This window comes from Pongo pygmaeus, chromosome 10, assembly GCF_028885625.2.
Source record: "Pongo pygmaeus isolate AG05252 chromosome 10, NHGRI_mPonPyg2-v2.0_pri, whole genome shotgun sequence".
Lineage (NCBI taxonomy): Eukaryota > Metazoa > Chordata > Mammalia > Primates > Hominidae > Pongo > Pongo pygmaeus.
The window spans coordinates 80900407-80925610 of record NC_072383.2 but is presented as its reverse complement, the minus strand read 5'-3'; the positions used below and the strand labels follow the sequence as shown (position 1 = coordinate 80925610).

The following is a 25204-nucleotide window of genomic DNA, read 5'->3' as shown; positions in this document are numbered from 1 at the left end:
CAGAGATGATTGGTACTGATAGACTGCATTTACCATTTTGGAAAATTCTAGATTGTTTTAAGTATGTAGAGAATTATCACTTTCATCTAAAAGTGGTTCACTCAGGCCACTAACCTCTACTCACTCAATGATAATTAACTGTGAAAAACCACCAGGTTAACTGGCTTAGCCACATGTCTTTGGCACTCATTTGCCACTTAACCTATAATCCCTTCATTAGAGTACCTCTTTAGGGATAAGCCATTATATTTAGAAAGCTCCAGTTAATATGCAAATACTTGGCTATCAGGGTAAGAGAATGAGAGAAATACTATGCATCTAAAGCTCATCTTACTTTGGGGATAAGCACTGTATTTCAGATTCCTGTAGGAAATGAAGGTAGGGCAAATAAATTACAGTGCGGGGTGCTGGGTTGTTAGGGGCAGTGTTAGGTTTCTAGGTCCCTAGGGTAAAGGAAGGCACTACGCTTTGGACAAGCGTTTATCATTACACTGGTAACGCTTTTCCAAATTTGCTTGTTTTTATCTTGATCTCTTCCTACTAGATTGTAAAACTTTCATGGACAAAAATGATGACTTTGTAAGCATTAATAAATGCTGGCACTTAATTGTTACCACACACATGTTGAATGAAAAGAGAACACAGGAAGTTATTAAAGAGCCTGTTGTCAGACACCCAATGGTCAGGGACCCCAAATAACTGCTGGTTTTGAGAAAATTCTACGAATGCTAAGGCTTCAAACTAAAGGAATATTCTTAGCGGATCCCGCTTTCATCCCTTTAGGAGTTTTTCCGATAAGCAATAAAGGAATTTTATGAGCTATATCTGCACAGCAACCCTCCCTAACCCTAGGCCCCCAAGAAAAAAGAAAAGTCAACTTGTGATAAAAAAAAATGGCCCCAGCTGCAGCTAAACTCAGCCCCCAAGCTGTTGGAGATGTACTTTCATAGAGCTTCCATGGATGATGAGGAAGCTCCTTCTCATCTCAAGTCAAGAAGTTTACCTAGACAATCTTTCCTCTTTTTTTTTTTTTTTTAAAGACAGAGTCCCGTTCTGTTGCCCAGGCTGGAGTGCAGTTGCATGATCTCAGCTCACTGCAACCTCCGCTTCCTGGGTTCAAGCGATTCTCCTGCCTCAGCCTCCCAAGTAGCTGGGACTATAGGTGTGCGCCACAATGCTGGCTAATTTTTGTATTTTTAGTAGAGATGGGGTTTCACCATGTTGGCCAGGCTGGTCTCGAACTCCTGACCTCAAGTGATCCGCCTGCCTCGGCCTCCCAAAGTGCTGGGATTACAGGTGTGAGCCATGGCACCAGCACTCTTTCCTCTTAGTAGGAGAAGATGAGGAAGTAGAATGTTGGCTAAATATTTTTAAAAATATCTTTAGTTCCCCAGATAAAGCAATGCTGTCATTTTCACAATTTCTACAGGAAATATCAAAAAAAAAAAAAAAAAAAAACACAAAAAACACTGTGACCCTGAAAACTAATAAACCATTTAAAAGAATGTTTATCACGTATAATTAAAACTTTAGTTACCTAGAGATGTTTTTAAATGTTATATGAAAAGCATTTTGCAAAATTAAAGCAAAAACTAACACAACATGAAAATATCAGAAATACCACACTCTAAGCACTTTCACTGATTAAAATAATGAGTGAAACAACTTGAGCTACTTTTCACAGACTTGCAATTTGCATGATGAAAAACAGTATAAATATTTTGCACATAATCACTTGGTCACTATATCCATATCAGAACATCCTAACATAATTCAGTACACCTCACCTCCTTCTCACTGTACTACACTGTATCAGAGTCTCAATTTAAAAGCTTAATGAAAATAACTTTTTTCTAATTTTCCAGATTTGAAATTAGAAACAACTAGAAGGGATATTGTAAAGCTTTCTCACACCTAAAAGTTAAATCAGGTACTATGCATGAACCACTTTTAGTGCATTTGTTTACATAATTTATGAATTTCGATTTTGTAGGTATTCATCAACTCATAGCTACATTAAAAAGTTCATTTTCAAAATTTTTACATCTAATACTATGTTTCCCCTACAATAACGTCTTGAAGATTTGTGGTATGTTGCAATGTGTGACTAGTTATATTTTTTTATATATATATTATATATATATATAAAATATATATATATTATATATATATATAAAATATATATATATTATATATATATATAATATATATATATATCACTTGAGGTCAGGTGATATTTTTATATGTATATATTTATATTTATATATTGATATTTATATATTTATTTATAAATATTTATATATTGATATTTATATATTTATTTATAAATATTTATATATTGATATTTATATATTTATTTATAAATATTTATATATTGATATTTATATATTTATTTATAAATATTTATATATTGATATTTATATATTTATTTATAAATATTTATATATTGATATTTATATATTTATTTATAAATATTTATATATTGATATTTATATATTTATTTATAAATATTTATATATTGATATTTATATATTTATTTATAAATATTTATATATTGATATATTTATATTTATATATATAATATATATATAAAATATATTTCCTTTTTTTTTTTTTTTTTGAGACAGTCACGCTCTGTCACCCAGGCTGGAGAGCAGTGGCACGATCTCAGCTCACTGCAACCTCTGCCTCCCAGGTTCAAGCGATTCTCCTGTCTCAGCCTCCCAAGTAGCTAGGATTACAGGCGCCCGCCACCACGCCCAGCTAATTTTTTGTATTTTTAGTAGAGACGGGGTTTCACCATGTTGGCCAGGCTGGTCTTGAACTCCTGACCTCAAGTGATCCGCCCACCTCGGCCTCCCAAAGTTCTGGGATTACAGGTGTGAGCCACCTCACCCGGCCCCTTACAGTTTTTCTATATTAAAAACATGAAAAACATGATTACTGTTTGACTTCATGGGATGTACTGTTTGACTTCATGGGATGGAATGAATATGAGATTATACTCTTTTTTTATGAAGTTTGATGCTTTCAAAAATGAATGAGCTCTATGGAACACTAGATTCTTTTTTTTTTTTTTTTTTTTTTTTAGACGGAGTCTCACTCTGTCGCCCAGGCTGGAGTGCAGTGACGTGATCTCGGCTCACTGCAAGCTCCGCCTCCTGGGTTCCCGCCATTCTCCTGCCTCAGCCTCCCGAGTAGCTGGGACTACAGGCGCCCGCCACCAAGCGCAGCTAATTTTTTGTATTTTTTAGTAGAGACGGGGTTTCTCTGTGTTAGCCAGGATGGTCTCAATCTCCTGACTTCGTGATCTGGTCGCCTTGGCCACCCAAAGTGCTGGGATTACAGGCTTGAGCCACCGCGCCCGGCTGGAACACTAGATTCTAAAAGAGAGAACATAACTATAACCATCAGATTCCAATAACACCTATTTTGTGCATGGTCTTGGTCTATGTGCTTTTGCAGAACAAAAGGTATAATCTTTGTGCCTAGGGATTTGCTTATCCAAATGTACTCTCTAAGGATGCAGGCATGGCAAGCTAAGAATACACCCAGTTAAAATACTTGCCTTTACGCATGTGCTGTACACATTTCAGAACAGATAAAGTACATGGCAATTTTCCTCCAACTATTCAAGTATTACTTTTAAAAAATTCACATCCTGGGGGTCATAATCTTCACCTAGGGTGAATAGGAAAAGTACCCTCTGGCTATGAACACTGCTTGTGAATCCACTGACTCCTCAGCCTGAAAACTACGAGACCAGGAAAGTAAAAGGTGAAAAAGTTTTAAAGGGAGAAACTAACAGGCCCTATGAAAAGTTTTGGGAGTGGAAAGACATTCATGATGCATTATCCAGATGTTTAGCTTATCTGATCACCTAATACTCCTGTCTTCTCTGAATTGAGTCTTAACCAAATCAACTTCCCCCCCCCCCCCCCCCAAGACCGAGTCTCACTCTGTCGCCCAGGCTGGAGTGCAGTGGCGTGATCATGGCTCACTGCATCCTCCGCCTCCTGGGTTCAAGCGATTCTGGTACATCAGCCTACCAAGTAGCTGGAACTACAGGCGCCTACCACCAGACCCGTCTAATTTTTGTATTTTTAGTAGAGACGGGGTTTCACCATGTTGGCCAGACTGGTCTTGAATTCCAGACCTCAAGTGATCCACCCGCCTCGGACTCCCAAAGTGCTGGGATTACAGGCGTGAGCCACCACACCTGGCCCAAATCACCTTTCTTTACCCAGAACTCCTGCAGCCATACAGAATAGCCAAGAAGCTTATTTTACCCAAATGTTTGCAATAATCCTTACCCTTTTGTACTTAAAATATTTTACATGTTGCCAACCTATCCCTCACAGGTATTCCTGTTATAATACTACCTTGTATTTGTATCACCCTTTTACATTTTACAAAATGTACTCAGGTTCATGATCTTCTTCAAGCCTCATCATGACTCTGTGAGTAAGTGGATATGGATGTGGATATTAGAAAGTAAGAGTCGTGCCGGGCACGGTGGCTCACGCCTGTAATCCCAGCACTTTGGGAGGGCAGGGCAGGCGGATCACTTGAAGTCAGGAGTTCGAGACCAGCCTGGCCAACATGGTGAAACCCCGTCTCTACTAAAAATAGAAAAATTAGCTGGGCGTGGTGGCGAGCACCTGTAATCCTAGCTACTCGGGAAGCTGAGGCAGGAGAATCGCTTGAACCAGGGAGGCAGAGATTGCAGTGAGCCGAGATCGTGCCACTGCGAGACTCAAAAAAAAAAGAAAGAAAGAAATTAAGAGTCCTGCTCGAGACTATTAGGGTCAGTAAAGATCAGAGCTGCACACACAAGAATTTAACTCTTTGTCACTGCTCTTTGTCTACTGCTCTCCCTGTTATGTGCCACACACACTGTGTCATGTGCCGCCTTGCCACCCCCAAATTCATATGTTGAAGTCCTAATCCCCAGCACCTCAGAATGTGACTGTATTTGTAGATAGGATCTTTAAAGAGGTGGTTAAGTTAAAATGAGGCATTTTGGGTGGGTCCTAATCCAACATGACTGGTGTCCAAGAAAAAAATTTGGACACACACAGAGACCAGAGATGCACATGAGAAAAGAAAGACCATGCTAGGACACAGCAAGAATGTGGCCATCTGCAAGCCAAGGAGTGAGGCCATAGGAGAAACCAAACCTGCTGACACCATGATCTTGATTTCTAAAGTCTAGAACTGTGAGAACATAAGATTCCATTGTTTATGCTACCCAGTCTGTGGTGGTTTGTTATGGCAGCCCTAGAAAAATAAAAAGCCCTACTATACCATAGAGACGGCACCATATTATTACATATGCTATCTACTGTTTACCTTTCAGTTTCAGGAAAACTACATTTGACATACAAGCCATATTTCTACAATACATACTACGTCTGGTGCTGTTTTTGATGACTCGTTGAACTGCTTTGTGATTGTAAATAGGGTTTTAAGAGGTATCTTATTCTCAGTTCTGCCAGAATTTGTCTAGATTCTCTACCAGAGGAAAAAAAAAATTTTAATCACGCAATGGGGCCAATACAACAACAAGGCATTAATGCTAACTAAACAGACAAAATAAAACACTAGTGCCACATCATATTTACATTGAGATTGACAAAGTTTACAAAGCACACACGTTATCTCAATTTATCCTCAATAATGCTACAAACTAGAAAACTGAAGCTGGAGGAGTTAAGTTAATTAAAGAAATGCATACACTTAATAAGAGGCAGAAAGGACTTGAACACCGTTCTCCAAACTACTCCATTTAACCTTCAAAGCAGCCTGTGTTCCTCCACATGTACAATAAATCTCCAGTGAGAAGTGTTTGCAAGACGATTTGAAAGTAAAATCCCAGTCTATTATTGCATTTTGTCTGGAATCCATATATCTGCCCTCAAGACTCAATAAAGCTATAAAAAACACTTTTGTACCATATTCTTTTAATTTCTGCATTTCAAAAAGAAAGTCTTCTTTTAACACGAAGGAATCTTGGAAAATGTGAATCAAAAGAAGGTGTTAGTTGTCTTGCAGTGACGGGTGGAAAAGGCAGCTTTATGAGAGCCAAACACTAACCTATAATTTCATATTACAAAATTTAATAGAAAACATATTCTGGCAGAGACTTTGCTGCCTGCATCCCTTTTCAGCTATAAAATAGTTATACACACACACATACATCTGAGAAAGATCAGACTTTGAACATATTGTAGCAACACACATGCGAAACATGGGAAGTTTCACCACGGCTGCCAGTGATGACAGGGTACACAGACATCCCTACATTAAAATCAGCCTCACAGCTAAATCAGAGTTTTTTCGGACACGCGGATATAGGAGAGCTGATGAAAAACAGATAGGCAAGGAGGAAAACGCTCTAATTTAAAACTAACACAGATGAGCCTACACAAAGTACCCAAACATTTGGTCCGCAAACCACCAGCAACTCTCTAATTTGTCATGGAAGGCAAGAGATATTTCATCCAAGAATGAGGGGAGAGACAGAGATATTAACTCCAGCATTAAAATTTACTGACATCCTAATATATACTGTAGTGCTTTCTAATCTTTATATCATTTCTTGACCAAACTTTAATAATCAAGAAATAAATTAGATTTCAGGGAGCTCTAACACGTGTTATTCTGTAGCCCTTTAAATAAATCACATAGCAGCCACTTGATATATACACATATATGATAAATGTTATGTGAAAACTATCAGCTTTTTCAGATCTCAGTTATGAACAGATAAATTATGAAGCACCAACATGTCCCTTTAAGAACAGTAAAATCTTGGCCAGGTGTGGTGGCTCATACCTGTAATCCTAGCATTTTGGGAGGCTGAGGCGGGTGGATCACCTGAGGTAAGGTGTTTGAGACCAGCCTGGCCAACATAGTGAAATCTCATCTTTACTAAAGACACAAAAATTAGCCAGGCGTGGTGGTGGGCACCTGTAATCCCGGCTACCCAGGAGGATGAGGCAGGAGAACTGCTTGAACCTGGAATGTGGAGGCTGAAGTGAGCCAAGATCACGCCACTGTACTCCAGCCTGGGCAACAGAGCAAGACTCCACCTCAAAGAAAAACAAAACAAACCGAAACAAAACAAAAGTAAAATCTCTTAAGTAATGGTATAGTTTAGCCTTTTGCTGACCCCAAATTCATATACTTGGAACAGGTGTATATGCGCAGTGCCTTTTTAGCTCTCCATGTCTATGACTACTATATCAGATAACCTCTGCAAAGACTAGAAATCCCAAAACCAGGACCATGAGATCATTTTCATTCAATCGTGATCATCACAATAAACATAATTTCTGTCACCCTGGCCACTGCCAATAAAATAATATTTTTTCTACGTACAAGTAACCATGCTAATTAAATAAATTCACAAGGCATAAAATGAACAAGTAAAATTTAAACATAAGAATGGAAGATGGTATTCAGAGAAATCTAAGAACAACCAATCTAACTTTTTACTCCAATATGTGAAGAAAACAAAAGTCTACACTCATCTCTCATCTGAAGCAACTCCCCAAATCCACATTGTGTTAAACACACATACACACACACTTTAGAGTTTGCCAAATTTTGACTGAAATCATTCCTCTTGGACTTACTAGCTGTTAGGATTCAGGTTTTCATCTAAAAAATGTTGTTTATGGTGAACGGTAAATAAGGTAACTAGGTTAACTCCAAAGCACAGTGCATGACGCACAGTAGGGGCTTCACAAATGACTGCTTCAGTTACAGTGATTCACCTGCCTCGCCTTCCTGGATGCTGTAGGCGAGCACTTTTTCCTGAAATGGTGGTCAATACCCCTATATATAGCATGCAGTTACTGGTATCATTTATCTTTTCTCTTTGCATATTCTCTAGGACTTTGCTCCTCTCTCCCACGCTGCACCCATCTGAAATTTTGCTTGCATTAATCATAAATTAAGCCCAATAGCCAATCTGAGAGCACAAGAATGATGTTCACAGCAGCCAAACTCAGCTGGAAAGATGGATGACAGCAAGGTTAAGTGAGGTGATCAAAAAGCATAAAATAAAAAGAAGTCACAGGACTTAAATCACTGTTCACAGCCTAATTAAGATATTTTGGGAAGAAGACTCATCAGAAGGATGACAGTTGCACACTACCAAAGAAGCTGACCTTGGGTACATCTTCTTGACTAGTGATAATCATTTTTAATAAAACAACCATAATGTCTTCTGCCTATTTTTTCTTGCACAAATTAGGAAAAGAACTAGCCAGGCATTTCCAATTACACACTTTATTATGTTTTTAAAGATGGCCACTTCTAAACAACAGGATGATGTTAAACCTCTTAAAAATAAAGGTCAACATAATACTTGAAAGTGCCCTCTTTACACCCTTCATATAAGTCAACCCTACACAGGTGGGGAGTAAATTGGCTATAATTTATGATGGCCTAAAATACAACCTAGAAGAGTCTAAGATCAGAAATCTGATCACCTGTGAAAAAAAGGGAATGTCATGCACTTTATTATGGTCACTCTACTCAGAATAGATAGATTCTCACATTGAAAAACATTAAAAGTTGCCTTGGGGAGAATAACAGAATAGGATGCCCAAGTGTTATAGTGGTCCTATCTTCTAATGGTTTCCCCTCTGAGGGCATCCTGGGGAGAAGTTCAATCTTTCGAATGGGAATAAAACTGTACTACAACTCTCTAAGGGCATTTACCACTTTAAAAAGGAACTCCAAACTCTGCTGTCTTTAAAAGGCAGCAGGTCATTGGGAAAAGTCATTTTTCAAAGCTCCAGTGAACTGGCAGTCTGCTTTTAGCTAGCCACAGAGATAAGGCATGCAGCCTCAGTAACAGAATCACCTTTCTTTAATTTTTAATGCCCAGGCATTTCACAGCTCCCAAGAGGAATCAATAACTTACTTATGGCATCATAAATGGCTTGGACTGAGAATATGCATGTGTTTTGACAAAGCAGGAAGGAAATCATCCATCAGCAATTCATTTGAGATGAAGATTTAATAAAGGTTACAAAAGTACACCATAAAGGCATCATCCTATTCATCTCCAAAAAAAAAACAACAAGAAAAAATATTAATAAGCTCATCACTGTCACCCTGCAGAAGAATTTAAGTGAAAATAAAGCCCCTAGAGGGGACATGTGTTTTTACTTCCCACTCTGAAAGCACACACAGGTATAAACATGTTCAAATGGCAATGGATTCATCTGGAATGTAAAAGACCATGGGGTTCACACATATAAAGATCAACATTGTTTTAGAAATTAACTACACCACATCTTAAACTTCTACATAAGTTATAAACTGATCCAGGTGTTATCATCAGGGTAGAAACAGATGCAGTGTTAGCACATTAAACTGTGAATCCAGCTCCAACACTGCTTAATGGGCTCCACATGCTGAAAACGATCATCATGGTAGGGAGTGCACTCAACTAAAAGCCTAACTTTCAAGCAAAACAAGAGTTTCATTATCTTCATTATGCTCACAAACAACTATTCTGGGACTAACATTGTTTTTACACTGATTATGGGGCATTAGTCATTTTGAGGGAGGGGAATGATAGGAGAGTAATTCAACATCAGAATAACAAAGCCACAGCTGTCACAGGGTGTTGATGACAGGACACTGATGCTGTCCCCACCGTAAGTGAGCACTGGTTGCACCAGCCTGCCTTATCTTGTGATCCCATCTGGACCCCAAAAATGGCTCAGGGAGGGGAGAAGAAGGATAGGGAAGTTTGTAGAACAACTACCATTACTTACTGTATGTGAAGAACTTTCTAGATTTCAAAGTATTTTTTTATATACATTATGTGTTCTCACAAATGTTTTCTCTCATCTTTTCTGTGATGTAAATAAAGACTTTCAACCAAGATTTCATAGCAAGTAGCAAAATTATGAAAAAATTGCATCTTCGAACTACTGTTCCAGTGCTGCTTCTGTTACTCTATAATCTACAAACATGAGATCCCTGTACTAGGGAAGCCATTTGCCCCCATGTATAATTTACTGATTTAAAATAATAAAATAGATAATCCTAAAAGAATAATACACAATAAAGCAGCACAACTTTGTTTTAGTCAATTCTCCTTGGTCCATTTCTTTGGCAGCTACTGATATTAAAAATGTCTAAATGATGCAAAATTAGCGCAACATACTGGAAAGCTGTCGGAATGGAAGAGATTTCACCATGGAGCATTCTGCATTTATTGACTTTTCTATCGACCAAAAGCCTTTACAGTCTTTAAATAGCAACTTCAAAAACAGACAATTACGATAATGCCAAATTAATCTTTGTAATTTTTCTACTTTCAGAATTCAACTCTGGGATGACAGTTAATTGAATATTTTAAGTCTCCTGAGAGGTCATCATTGTAACCTTTTTGTTTGTTTGTTTTTAGAGACAGGGTCTCATTACGTTACCCAGGCTAGATTTGAATGCCTGGGCTCCAGGGATCATCCAGCCTCAGCCTCCCAAGTATCCAGGACTACAGATGTGCGTCACCATGCCCAGCCATTGTACACATTTATTGAATCAAATCATTTAATTTGTAAATCCAATCTTATTTCCTGAACTTCAGCCTTAGTAATTGTTTTGCATCAACCGGTCCTCAGTAGATGGTTAAACCCATGGCAAGCCAGCTTCTAGTATAATTCATGTTAAGAACAAAAGCTGCTGTTATGACAAAGTAGACCATATGTCCAAATCATATCGCAATGAGAGGCTCCAAGAATAGGCTTCAGAGTTTTTGTCAAAATATCATTCTGAAAACTGGACTTCCATTTTCAATCTAACATGGTCTTATTTTGTCCTTGATGACTAATATACATACTATACTAATTAGAAACTAAATGAATTCAAGGATGAAAAGGAAAAAAGTGATGGCAGACTAGCAGTAAAATATTTTGAGTAGGCTTGGGAGAAAGAACAACCTACTACACAAAGTCCTAAACCTTCCTGTCTCGGCAATGATGAAGGAATGAAGGCTGGTCAGATTGTTTTTTTTTGTTTTGTTTTGTTTTTTATCCTGTTACTTGTAGTTACTGTTAAAAGAATGAAAGCTAGATAATCTTAATTATTAGCAAAGGGGCTGAATTACGACCCCCAGAATGGATATTGATCTGTGTTAGTTTCCTATTGTTACTGGAATGAATTACCATCCACTTAGTGATAAACAAACACAAATTTATTATATTTCTATTCTGGAGGTCATAAGTCCAAAACGGGTTTCAGTGGTCTAAAATCAAGGCATCAGCAGGACTGTATTCCTTCTGGAGGCTCTAGTTCCTTGCCTTTTCTGCCTTTTCTTGCCTTAGACCACTGGTTTCAGTGGTCTAAAATCAAGGCATCAGCAGGACTGTATTCCTTCTGGAGGCTCTAGTTCCTTGCCTTTTCTGGCTTATAGAGGCCACATGCATCCCTTCACTCGGGGCCCATTTTTCCATCTTAAAAGCCAGAAATTGATTACATCATTCCAACCACGACTTCCCTTGTCCCATCTCCTCCTTTGACCCTGACTCTCCAGCCTCCTTCTTTCCCTTATAAGGATCTTTGTGAATGCACTGGGTCCAACCAGATAATCCAGGATAATCTTCCATTTTAAGGTTCTTAATTCAATCATATCTGTAACTTGCTTTTGTCATGTAAGTTAGCACATTGACAGGTGCTGAGGATAAGGATGTGGATATCTTTGGAAGGCCACTAAGTGTCTCACTTAGCTAGGCTTAACCAAGCCTATTAAAAGGGTTATCAAAATCATTTCCTGACTAACATATACAAGCTACTCCATTCTCCAGAGGCGTTACGAAGTTTCAACTATTTTATATATGCATATAAGTAAATAAAAATTACTGCTATTTCTTATTTTTTGCTAGATTATCAAAGCAAAACATGAAACATGGTGTTAGAGCCCAACATACACTGTATTTTACTCATATAATGTTATACCCAGGGGTGATATTCAAAATATTAACAACTAATAGAGAATGGGTACTGGCCACAGCACTGGAGAAGGGCTTTACAGGGCCTCTGCTACGTACAGCATTAAAGGACCAAGCGGAGGTTTATGTGACGTCAAGTGGGGGCATAAGGGGTTCAAGTAAGAGGAAAGTCTCAAGGGGCAGGGAGCAACAGCGATTTACCAACTGCTATGTCCATATCAATGCCAACTGCCTAAATATTGTGTCTCCAATAGAACTCCAACAAGTGACCGCTAATTTCCATAGGGAGTATGCATCACATTCATAATCAGGTAAATAAAAATCAGATTGCAAAGAACGCCTAATTTAAGAAAACAATGTTGATTCTATTCTAAGCAGGGAGGAATGATTAGATTAACAGGGTCCAGTATCGAAAAAGATCCTGAAAGAATTAAATGACCAACTGAAGTAAACAAAGCTAAGTTTAATAGGAATAGGATTAGATCCTAAGGCCTAAAATTGGATCCAAATCTAGCAGCTACAGGATAGGAAGATATGAGTCAGCAGCATTTGCATGGAAAAATACTGGGACATTTTAGGAGAAAGGAAGAGTCAATGAGTCAGTGAGATGTCGCCAAGAACAACAACAAAATGCAGTGCAAACTTAGACATCAGTGAAAACAAATACAATAGATAATCAAAAAGCTACAGTGTCTACAATTAGATATTATACCCTTAAAGTATTTTCTCAGTATTATTATGTACTATATTTAGCATACATAATAATCAGTGCTAACAGTGATAATAGCTACAAGTTAAAATGATGACAATAGGCCAGGTGCCGTGGCTCACGCCTGTAATCCCTGCACTTTGGGAGGCCAAGGTGGCGGAATCAATCTGAGCTCAGGGGTTTGAGACCAGCCTGGGTGACATGGCAAAACGCCGTCTCTACTAAAAATACAAAAATTAGCTGGGTGTGGTGGTGCGCACCGGTAATCCCAGCTACTCAAGAGGCTGAAGCAGGAAAATTGTTTGAACTCGGGAGACAGAGGTTGCAGTGAGCCGAGACAGCGCCACTGCACTCCAGCCTGGGTGATAGGGCAAGACCGCATCTCAAAAAAAAAAAATAAAATAAAATGATGATAAATATCTATGAATTACAGTTTATGTGACATAATTTACAACAGAAGAACTCAAGTTCACCATCTCATAGTGTTTGTGGAATTAAATTACTATCCCTTCTTTTCAGAATGATTAAGTAAATCATCCAAGATTAGGGAACTGTTGGGAAAGATACCTTAAAATAAGGAGGCATTCAAAATAGCAACCGAGACGACACGGACACTTTGGAATCATGTCATTTTAAGAACTACTGAAGAAGAGAGGCTCATTTATCCAGTAAACAGTGACTTGGAAAAAGGAGGATGATAAATGTCTTTAAATTACTAAAATTCTATCCAGTGAAGAGGGATTATTCTGTACCTATCATCGCCTGTCATTAGGTAAGACTGAGATCTGGGAATTACTAAAAGCTAGATGTTGAAGGAACTATAGCTGTGAGATATATCTGATGATGGAGGATGCCAAGTCGGAACTTAGTGAATTCTCCATTACTGGATATTCAAAAACAGAGGTTATAGAGTTACAAGGGCTACAACAGACAAATTTCAAGGGCACTTAACTCTTAAGATTCAACCTTTTTCTCTCTCTGTAGGACAGCACCTCTAAGACAGATAATCACAATCCAGTGTTTCCCAAATACTAGTCATCCATATAGAACCTCCATGATATCTGCCACATTCATGTAACAATTATATTACTAATTAATATCTTCCTGTAAGTTGTCTCATTTTTGCTTCCTTATTGTTAATATGTTTTGCCTTGTTCTTAGCAATAATATCCATGGGCAATCTGACATGCTAATTATATTTCTAGTAGTAATTCTTAAATATTAAAATGGTTATACGTATATTCCTTAAAATCAACAGCACACAGGCCACACTTTAAACAGTTATAACTTCTTAATTACCAAAGTCCACAAGTTTTTAAGTTAAGATATTTTTTTCTCAAATTTCTAAGTTTTGAAAATCATTTTAAAGAGATCTACTGGGTAATTATGATATGTTAGTACAGTTCTGGTATTGCTATGTTTATTTGTTTCGTTTAAGAGAAGACCATGGAAAAACATTCCCCAGGCCTCCTACTTACTTGGCTATATTTGCCTCACGTTTTGGAAACCAATTATTCATGTAATGGATAACAGCCTTGAGTGTCAAGACAGAGCTCTGGTCAACATTATAGTTTCTTAAAGTTGAGCTAAAAAATCTTGAATGCATTACTGAATTTGTCAATATTCCAATTAGCTAACAGATTAACAGCTGTATATTTGGCAGATTTATTTAGGATTTTTATTTTCCTTGCAGACTTGTTTGGTAATGTACTACACATTTTGTGAGCATGAATCAACTGAATGAATAAAGCATTTTGAGAAAAATAGATATGTTTAATTGCTTTTCTTCTACAATCTCTTCAAGAAAGAACCTCAAGAGCAGAGACTTGTCAGAGCCCAAACTGCTGAAATTTTAAAACATAGAAGCTTTTTTATTTGACTTAGTTTTAGTTGATACTTCTTTGTAGCCTCACAAGTAATTCTGAAAATTTCTGCCATAAACTGCAATAAGGCTCTTAACACATGATCAAGCTTCATACTGGGATTCTCGCCTGGCTTTAGCACCTACTTTAGTTGATAAATGTTTGTCCAGCTGGTTTTATTGGTTTATTATGCTATGGTAAAACAAAATATTTTCCATCTTGCTACCTTAAAAAATAAACATCTTTGTCATTAAAAAACACTCCAGAATATACGGCAACATTAGATGTTCTACTCCATAAAGTTTATTGACATTTTGGAAAAGACGACAAAAATGCATAGGGAGAAAGAAACTCTCCACTGAGAGAAAGCAGCCATGCCTAACTGCAATTAGACTGATTTTTGTGCTAGTCTGACACCATCTTGGATAGAACTTGGGTAGTACTAAATCTCTTGCATGGTGCCTTCCATGGGCATGGCCTAAGTTTTACATTAAATTTCCATGGGAAGTGGGACCAACAGGGAACTGGGACTGCAAAACTGGATCTAAAATATTTGCTTCCCAAGACTAATCTATTTTACATTTCCTTCTGTCTTCCGTCCCTTTTTCCTCCTTTTAAAAAAGCTATTTCTTGGGATGACAAATTAAGTTAAGGCTATAATTCAGAGAAGTTTAGAACTTTCTGCTAAAATTCAAAAGCTGCTTTGAATTAGTAGTCACCACTGGCACATAATTTATTTGTAGTGAAGATCTGTGCCTTTCAGTGTTTGTTTTTGGCTAAGCCTTATAAATTAATAAGAGTTTAATAAAACGTCACCACTGCTTTGCAAAGAAATTTTTTTGAATTATGGAAGATACATTCCAGACAATAATGCAGGACAAATTATTACACAGGACAAAACACAAGGTACTCCATGCTCCTCACTCAGATACTGATTTACAATATAATTACTTGATGAAACAGTATACAATAGTATATTTATTCAGTCTGAAAATGTGTACTATAAGTTTCCTTTTATTTAAGAAATTACACACATAATTAAAAACAGGAACTTCAGGTCAAAAAAAAAAAAAACTTGTACATAAAGTCTAGCTGTGGAAGGGAAGGGAGAATGAGGAAGCAAGTTTAGCAAGAAATCTTGCTATGTAACCACTAGCTTGCAGAGTTATATTTTAAGGATTTTTTTTTTTTTTTTTTTTAGCTTCACAGCCAAATGAATTCAGCTAGAAGGCCAGAAAAAGAAAATAATCAGAGAAACCTAGCATGTTTGATTCCGTGAAAAGAAATGGTTATTAACCTGGCTGTCCAGCCTGAGAAGCTCATACAGATCTTCAGATCTCTTCAAAATAGTTAATGGTTGGCTATTTCACAGATAAAATGTTCTGTATAACCCACTTTCTATCAACTGTCAAGGCAAGAACTAGCCATGAGTCCAGTTTTAGTCAGCGACATAATGCTAAGGAATGCGAAGAAGACTTCTGTACTACTCAAAACCTTTTCTTAGCACATTTTTCGGCCTCATCAAAAGTTCTTCGTACAATCCTGAAGGAGATTCACTGCATTGGTGATTTTTCTGTAGTCTTTGAAAAGGAATGTACATACATAGAGCCAGCCCTGGAGCAGAAATCAAGGACAGAGTTCCAGTGTCAGCAGTGCCGCAACCTGTTTGAACATCTACTTTCACATATGGGAAAAATTAAAGGATTGAGATTAATAATTTCTGAGCTCTCTCTTTTTTAAAACACCACCACCACCACCACCACCAATAATCTGATTTCCACCCTAAGTATTAGAGACCATTTCAGGAAAAATACAACAGCATCAACAAGGAGTTTGGCCTGAAGATGAAGATCACCCACAAGAAGAAACCTCCCAAAACAATCATGGCAATCCCATTCCCCTTTGCTAAAGACAGACCCATTCAACAAATATTTATTTACTACTTATGATCTGCCAGGCCGTATGTTATAATTAGAGTTGGCCCATGCTCTGAAGCTCTGATCAATGAGACATAATGTACTCTTTTGCAAAATACTTTCCCACCAATAAGAGAAAAAAGGGCTCTCATTCTTTCACCTTCCCATTTTGGGTGACCTGCTTTGAGAATTTGATGTTTGCAGCTGCAGCCACCTTAAAAATAGGAGGGAAACTGCTGACGCACAGGAGGAGCTCATGGTATCATGGTTAGGTGGTCAAACCAGAAGGCAGAAGGCCACCTTTCTCTAGATATATAGTAACTTTATTATAGTTTAAACCATTTTTAGCTGTCATTTGCCATCAAAGTCAAAGCAATGGCAATATCCTGGGTTTTGTTAAACTTATTTGATATTTCTCATACACCTCCTATCACCCAGAACAAATATCCATTTTCATGTTACTTATTTCAACTATGTTTTCTCTTTTAGAAGTGAGATAGAATATCGTTTTAACCTACCTCTAAATCTATTCCCTCGCCTTCCCTTGCAGAAGTTACCACCATCTTGAAGTTGATATGGACTATCTACCCTGTGATTTCATATTTTTACTACTTAAATATTTTTCCATGTAAAATATATGGTATTGTTTGGCATACATTTAAAACTTAACTGAAATATATCTTACGCTAAGCAGCATTCTGAAACTTGCATTTTTACTCAATAGGTTTCTAATATTTATCTATATTTATGTAACTTTTTCATTAACTACTATAGAGTATTCCAATGAATGAAGATTCCATAACCTATTGCCCTGATATTTAGATGTTTATAATTTTTTACTTCATATGTATTTTTAATGCATAAAACTAACAGCTGTTGCTTGGTCTTCCAAATATACTAAACAGAAAAACAATTAAAACTGAAGACGTACAGTATATCTTCAAGAGACCACTAGGACATGGTAAGATGTCATGGTAAGAAAAAAAGGCTTCTAGGACATATTGTTCTGCAGGGAAAAATCCATTGATATCTGATGTTCTACTAATATTGTATCTAGCTATCTGTAAACTAGTGTCAGTATCACCAATAAACTATTCTCACACTAAACAGCAAGATACAACGCGCACCAATGGGGCCCTAAAACAGCTACACCTGCATTGCAGAGACACTGAGAGTGGGCTAAGGAAGGACTAAGGATTTGTTCGAGGATCAATAAACATTTTAAGGGCTACTATGCTGGGCAGAAACACAAAGGCACAATTATAAAAACACAATAGAATTCAATTTGAGACAATGCAGTTTAATCTGTGAAAATGCCATTTCAAATGTTCCAATTTTGCATTTAACATTTAAAATCCAAACAAACTCCCCTTAAAGAAAAAAAAATGTAAGCTTGCTTTCTGAGGGCACTGACAAATCTCATCTTGTAATTCCATTCTTTAAAAGGTTTTTAAGTACATCCTGTTGCTCTTGGGACAAAAAGGAAAAACCTTTAATATTCTCTACATAGTTCAGGATTATCTGGCCTCTGCTCAGCTTCCTGGCTACATCTGAGACTACATTTCCCATAATATCAAACCTCCAGCCACACAGGACTTTTGTCTTTCCCCACAAGGCTAAGGAGCTCTTACCTCCCTCTGTACCTTTGTAAAAACCCTCTAAAGCTAATCCTTGGCTATCAACCCCACCCACCTTCACCTAGTTGACTCCCTCTCATCCTTCAAAGTTTAGCATCAAGTTGACTTCAGAAGTCCTCTGACGTTTATGAGTAGATGAAGTCTCCTTGGTTTACCCTTATAGCACCTATCACAGCAAGAATGATGATATATAAACAGCATTACGTTGTATACATATAACTTTTTATAGTAATATGGATTAATCAAGGGTGACATTTGCCAAAATTAGCTAATAGCATGTTTATTGGTACTAGTATCTATCAGAGAGGTGGGATTCCTTTGATGCCTCTTTTCTTAAAGTCAATGATCTCTTCACTGTAAATATTTTTAAGATATTCACAAAACCAACAATTTGGATGGTGTAAATTCTCTTTTAAATGAAAACGAAAAGCCACTCTAAAAACAAAATTCAAACAAACAAAACCTTAACAGATAATCCTGGATTTGCTACTCACAAGCTGTGTAAGAAAAGACCTTGCTTTGTCTATAAAATTATAGAGAGGTAAGGACAACTGATTTTGAATCCTCTTCAAATTTCAGTACTCTGTTTCTACAGTATTACCAGGAAAGTAACTCAAGCACTAGGAAGTAGGTTTAGTTCCAATTATAAATTTTTGTGAGGACTCTGAAAAGCTTTGTAAATCAATTATGTTTCTGGTTCCTCAGTTGTAAACAAAACAAAACAACCAAAACTAAAGGTGACTAATAAAACCTTAGTGTACTCAAGAAATTAAAAGTGTTTTAAGACTTACTGCCTAACATGGACAATGCTGCTACCTACTAGAAAAACATTAGTTATTTCAGTCTGCACATTAAATACTTTATTAGTCAAAATATTCACATTATTATAATTCAGTTCTATAACAGTGTCAAATTACCTTTTCCATTTTCGTTTTAAGGGTACTGAGAGCACTACTACTTTTCAGTAAATAACACTTCTGCTTGTATTTTAATCACTATATTAAGCAATACGTAAATTTCCAAGTTATTGCCCCTGAAAATACTTAGCTCCTGAATTTCCTTTTATTACATTAATATTGAAATAGGTTTTTCCTTTAAGTCACACACCTATAATCTGTGCTGTGCATGACCCAATTTAGTAATTATTTGGGTACTATGTGTATGGTCCAAGTGCTAACAGTATGAGTGCTAACAGTATGCCCCAATTAATTAAAAACCTTTTAAGGACAGAAACCTTTTATGATGTTTCTTTTCCTCTAAACAACCTAGCAAAGTCTATCACTCATATGAAAGGCTTAAATATTTGACTATTTTACAAAGAATATCTCTTTCAAGAGTATATGAAGGCCATACAGAACTAAGAGCATTTCAAATGTTCATCCTGGCTGGGTACAGTGGATCATGCCTGTAATCCCAGCACCTTGGGGGACTGAGATGGGCAGATCGCTTGAGGCCAGGAGTTCAAGACCAGTCTGGCCCACCTGGTGAAACCCCATCTCTACATAGCGGGGAATGGTGGTACATGCCTGTGGTTCCAGCTAATCGGGAGGATGAGACAGGATAACTGCTTGAACCTAGGAGGCAGAGGTTGCAGTGAGCCGAGATCACGCCACTGTACTCCAGCCTGGGTGACAGAGTGAGACTCTGCCTCTGAAAAAAAAAAAAAAAGCCAAAGAAAAAAGAGAAAGGGCCAGGCACGGTAGCTCACTCCTGTAATCCCAGCACGTTGGGAGACCGAGGCGGGTGGATCACCTGAGGTCAGGAATTCGAGAACAGCCTGATCAATACTGTGAAACCCAGTCTCCACTAAAAATACAAAAATTAGCTGGGCATGGTGGCGCATGCCTGTAATTCCAGCTACTCAGGAGGCGGAGACAGGAAAATTGCTTAAACTGGGGAGGCGGAGGTTGCAGTGAGCCGAGATCGCGCCACTGCACTCCAGCTCAGGCGACAGAGCGAGACTCTGTCTCAAAAGAAAAAAAATAGAAAACGAAAAAAGAAGAAAAAAAAAATAAGCTGGACATGGTGGCAGGCATCCATAGTCCCAACAACTCGGGAGGCTGAAGTGGGAGGATCACTTGAGCCTGAGAGGTCAAGGCTGCTGTGGTGAGCCCTGATCATGCCACCATATTCCAGCCTGGGCAACAGACAGAGCTCCTGAGAAAGAAAAGAAAAGAAAAGGAAAGAAAAGGAAAGAAAAAGAAAGAAAAGAAAAGAAAAGAAAAGAAAAAAAAGAAAGAAAAGAAAAGAAAAGAAAAAAGAAAGAAGACGTTCATCCTTATACTGAGCACAGACATCATTACTAGCTGATCCTGGCCCACAAGAAGCTTCTTCAAAACTCTAGATCTTCAATCTGCTCTTTCACAATATACTAGGATACAATTTAACCTGGGTTATTCAAACTCACAGAACTTGTAGAGATGTTCCCCCCTTAGGCCGTAATAATTTGATGCAAAGAACAATAAAAGTCTTGAATGCCAGCAAGAATGAGTCCTGTCTCAGCTTGGGCCCCTACTAATTGCATGAACTCAGGTCATTTCCTTAACTTCTTCGAGTCCAATTTTCCTCAACTGCTTGTCAAGGAGTAGGTGCTTGGTTGATGTGACTTACTTTTCTCTTGTTCCACTTACACGAGAGAGGGAAAAAGTAGGTATTGCACCTTTGAGGTTTTGAACTCTACACAAAACAAAAACAGCTTACTATAGTTACTTAATTCAGATATCATAGTTAGCTAACTTTCAATGTCTTTGTTTTACATCTTACTCCTTGTATTCCTTATGATGATTTATTTATATTAGACCTACCCATATTATAATTTCTCCACATAATAAAATTATAGGGAGCCAGATTCAAGTCAAAATAACAGCAATTTTAAGGAATACTTGGTACAAATCATTTATCATCATTACCTTCCAATCAGTAAAATAAGAGAATCAGAGCTCTCTAAAATGTACTCAAGCTTTAAAATAGATACATAAAATTTATGATTTAATGTATTGATCTAATAAGTAAATTTTCAGAGAAACCAATAACAAATTTCAGACACTAATATTTCACAAATATGGATAGGGCTCCAGGCATTGGGCTGGAAAGCTTCTCACAGATATGGTCACCAATAGGACATTCCAATCTTCAGTTAGCAAGAGTGACTGCTACATACTCATGTCACTCAGAATTTCAAATAGCTCATCAGGGAGACCACATACATTCAACAAGAGGGGAAAAAAATCAGTCCAGCCAGTAATTAAGAAAGACTTTCTACCCCCACTGAAGATGTGTAATGATTTGAAGCAAATGTTGCTGCATAATTACTTATGAACATAATTGAGGCTCTCCATCTCTGCAAGTCCTTTTATGTGAGTAGATGATTCAAAATGAAATGCAAAATTAAAAATATCTTTTTTTTTAAGTACACCATTAAAATTATACTTTGGACTCTAAACTTAGCAGGGAACAAGAAAAATCTTTAGAGGCACAGAGTATAAAAGATGAAAAAGTAGCATAAAGTTAAAAATCAAAAGACTACACATATAGTGAAGCCATTATTGGAATATCAACATGGTATTCGTGGGTTCTAACCTAGGAACACCACACGTCAGTATGCTCCCACATACCCTTCTATATGGTAACTGTCCTTTTAATCTAAACTCGCCATAAGAAGGAAAGATACACCGGGATGAGTACCGGATATACATACTGTTGTCAAAGCTCAAACCACAAAGAAATATGTGCTCCTTTACCAATTTCTTTCATTGGATGAAAAGATATTTAAATTATATTTTGGAATAGATTAGTAAGTTTACTTAAACATTCTTTTTTAAAAATGAAGTTGGGAAATCAGCTTGATATGTATAAATTTATCCAAGTCTAGCATCACCTGCTGTTTCCCCTTAATTTACTACAACCATCATTCTGAAATAAGTTTTTGAAGCTATGGTAAAACTTTCCATTCACAATAATTTGCATACTCTCTCGTTTACTGGTTTTGAAGGAACTCAGTTAATCTCCAGCAATCTGACACTGTGTGAGTGTGTGTGTGTGTGTGTGTGTGTGTTCTTTCCCTATCACAGAGTGAACACATTGAGAAGACATAAAGGAAAAGTAACAAAACTGTCAAACCTCACACAAATAGAAAAAGCAACTTCTTACCACAGGAAAATTTGTTTCTTAAAGTTAAATCTTCTACAAAGTATCCCATTTGATTATTTCAATAATTATGTTTATATGGCATATGTAAATACATACACATATTTGGGAGAGATTTTTTATTTTACATTATGATAGGGTGTTTTTCCATCACCCTACCTCACTGTGGAAATAATAGACATACTGCCTACAAGAGAAGGGATTAGAAAAGGAAGCAATTACCTATAAAATACGTGAAAAGCAGAAAAGGAAGCTCCAGTGACAAGGAAAACTTCTACAAAAAAACTGAAAACACTTGGTTGAACTGAGAAACTAAAGCGATTTTACAAACAGCCTCATCGTTCCCCTGTGTCTCTTGGCCCTGCATTGGCTCATCCTCTCCACTCCTGTGGCTGACTGAATCTGGAAGTCCTGCGTGCTCTCCCATTCATGTTCAGCAGGAAAATAAAAACATCAGATACCCCATCTCACATTCCCAACAGTTTTTGTCCCATTATAAATACTTTGTATTTCCAGTGGTACCCATAGTTCAAAAAATGTTTTTTCAAATAAAACTTACTGTGGATGTCAACTTGGAATCAATTTAAGGAAGTCCTCTTAGTTTATCACCTCTTCTATGGAAGGAAGAGCTAAATCACAATAAAACATACAGTGCCTTCTGATCTGCTCATATGTCTTTTTTTTTTTTTTTTTGAGTTGGAGTCTCGTTCTGTCACTCAGACTGGAGTGCTGTGGCATGATCTTGGATCACTGCAACCTCCAACTTCCGGGTTCAAGTGATTCCCCTGCCTCAGGCTCCCAAGTAGCTGGGATTACAGGCATGCACCACCACGCCCGGCTATTTTTTTATAATTTTAGTAGATACGGGGTTTCACCATGTTGCCCAAGCTGGTCTCGAACTCCTGGCCTCAGGTGATCTGCCTGCCTCGGACTCCCAAAATGCTGGGATTCCAGGCGTGAGCCACTGTGCCCAGCCTATGTATATTTTTAATAGATGATTTTCCTGAATATACTCCCATAGAAAATTAGCCTCCCCCTAACTTAACTAGAAAGCTTAAAATTCAAATACTAATTTCCATAATTACAAATCATCACATCTACAGCATTTATTTCTAACATCCTAGTAAACAGCAATTTCTCAGGCCATTTAATTTTACTAAATGTTACAGGCATATAATTCCTATTAACTTCTGTATCTTTTTCTTACATGAAATATTGGCATCATACCTTCTCTGCATATATATTGACGTGATATAAATTAATTTTCATCTGAACAGCCTAAATTGCATTTCATTTCTATTTACTGAAACGCATTTTTACTGAGCACCTGCTAAGTGCCAGATACTTCAGTAGGTAAGAGAACAGAGAATATTCCTGAACCAAATTACTATAATGAATGGTGTAAATTTTTATTAGCATATCAAGGTCCCATTCTGATTAGCCTGACCACCAAACCACATCAGCCAAAGAGGGCTGATGGTCTGTTTATGCTGTTGGGTAAAGTATTGTGTTCCCTTTCTTCAAAGTGCAAGTCTCTATAATATACATTATAAGATCCATACAAAACATTTGTTATTTAAGAAATGGAATAGGCCAGTGCGGTGGCCCAGACCTATAATCACAGCACTTTGGGAGGCCAAGGAGGGTGGATCACTTGAAGTCAGGAGTTCGAGACCAGCCTGGCCAACATGGTGAAACCCCATCTCTACTAAAAATACAAAAATTAGCTGGGCCTGGTGTTGGGTGCCTGCAATCCCAGCTACTCGAGAGGCTGAGGCACGAGAATCATTTGAACCTGGGAAGCGGAGGTTGCAATGAGTCGAGATTGCACCACTGCACTCTAGCATGGGTGATAGAGCGAGACTCCGTCTCAAAAAAAAAAGAAATGGAATAATGACCGGCAACAAGGACTTAATACAAATTATTCTTCCTGTCTGTCTTTATTTTTTTGTGGTGGAGGGGGTGAACAGAGGGTAGAGAAAAGTACAGAAGAGATTTAGGACTAGAACACAAGAATAAAATGATATCTATCCATTCCCTTTCTCAAGAACAGGGTTACCTGGGGTCTTTCTGTAAAAATAATCAATGACCGCCAACATCTGAACCAAGGATTAGAAAAAGGTCCAAATCCTAAATTAATTTTATATTCCCTAAATGTAGATTTTTACCTGTCCTTCTTTGAGCTAAAGAAAACATCTATGCTAATAATTGTCTACTAACACTTAGAAATACTAACAAGCTAAACACTTTGATTTTTAATTCCACAGCAAATTAGATTTAACAAATCAGGAAATGGGCAAAAGCCTAGCAAAGTACTCATATAAATAGCAAAAGTAACACCTGGCAGGTGAATTATGAAAGAAAAAAATTAAATATATTTTTTAAACATACAACTAACAGTCTGGGGCCATTTTGTGTAGAGAAAAAATTTCCTATCCATATACAAGCTCCTGAATGTGTGTACATATCAGCACAAAATATAATACTGAATGACCATCATGGTGGTCCTGAGTTCTGTGAGAGGATAAATCCAATATACTTCAATTATGAAGGTAAATATGGAATACGTTTTAGAAAGATTTCCCACTGACTTATAAAATGTTTCAGCATATAATATAATATTAATAACAGAACTGATTTATGAACTGCATCACTTCTCAGAACCAACAGAAGAGGAAGTACCACAGGTTAATTTCAGTCCCATAAAAGAATCCTGAAGTAAAAGTTAAAAGTGCTCAGAATACTAGCACTTTCTCTTAACACCTTTTCAAAGAAGCTTTTTTAAATGCCCTCCATCCTCTTTTTCATCTTACCTAGCATTTTCTCCCATACCTGCCTCCAGACTGTGGCTCAGTCCCAGGCTGTGAAGAGATGAGAAGGAAAATTTGTTTCATCAGACTAGACTACCACGTGGAAAGTGGAGAATACTCCGTACTGCAGCGTGCCCAGCTATACG

At 37.4% G+C, this 25204-nt stretch overlaps 1 protein-coding gene across 4 annotated transcripts in view; it reads right to left on the bottom strand.

The window, feature by feature from the left end:
• TMTC2 (transmembrane O-mannosyltransferase targeting cadherins 2) overlaps positions 1 to 25204 on the bottom strand; it is a 458517-nt gene that overhangs the window by 296285 nt on the left and 137028 nt on the right. The window contains exon 1 of one of the 4 annotated variants that reach the window (XM_063646524.1): positions 25062 to 25104. The exons of the other annotated variants lie outside the window; for them this stretch is intronic. Within the exon in view, the coding sequence (XP_063502594.1) occupies positions 25062 to 25078 (17 nt within the window). The 5' untranslated portion in view covers positions 25079 to 25104. Of the gene's footprint in view, positions 1 to 25061; positions 25105 to 25204 lie in introns of those variants that run through there. 4 annotated transcript variants of the gene reach the window in all.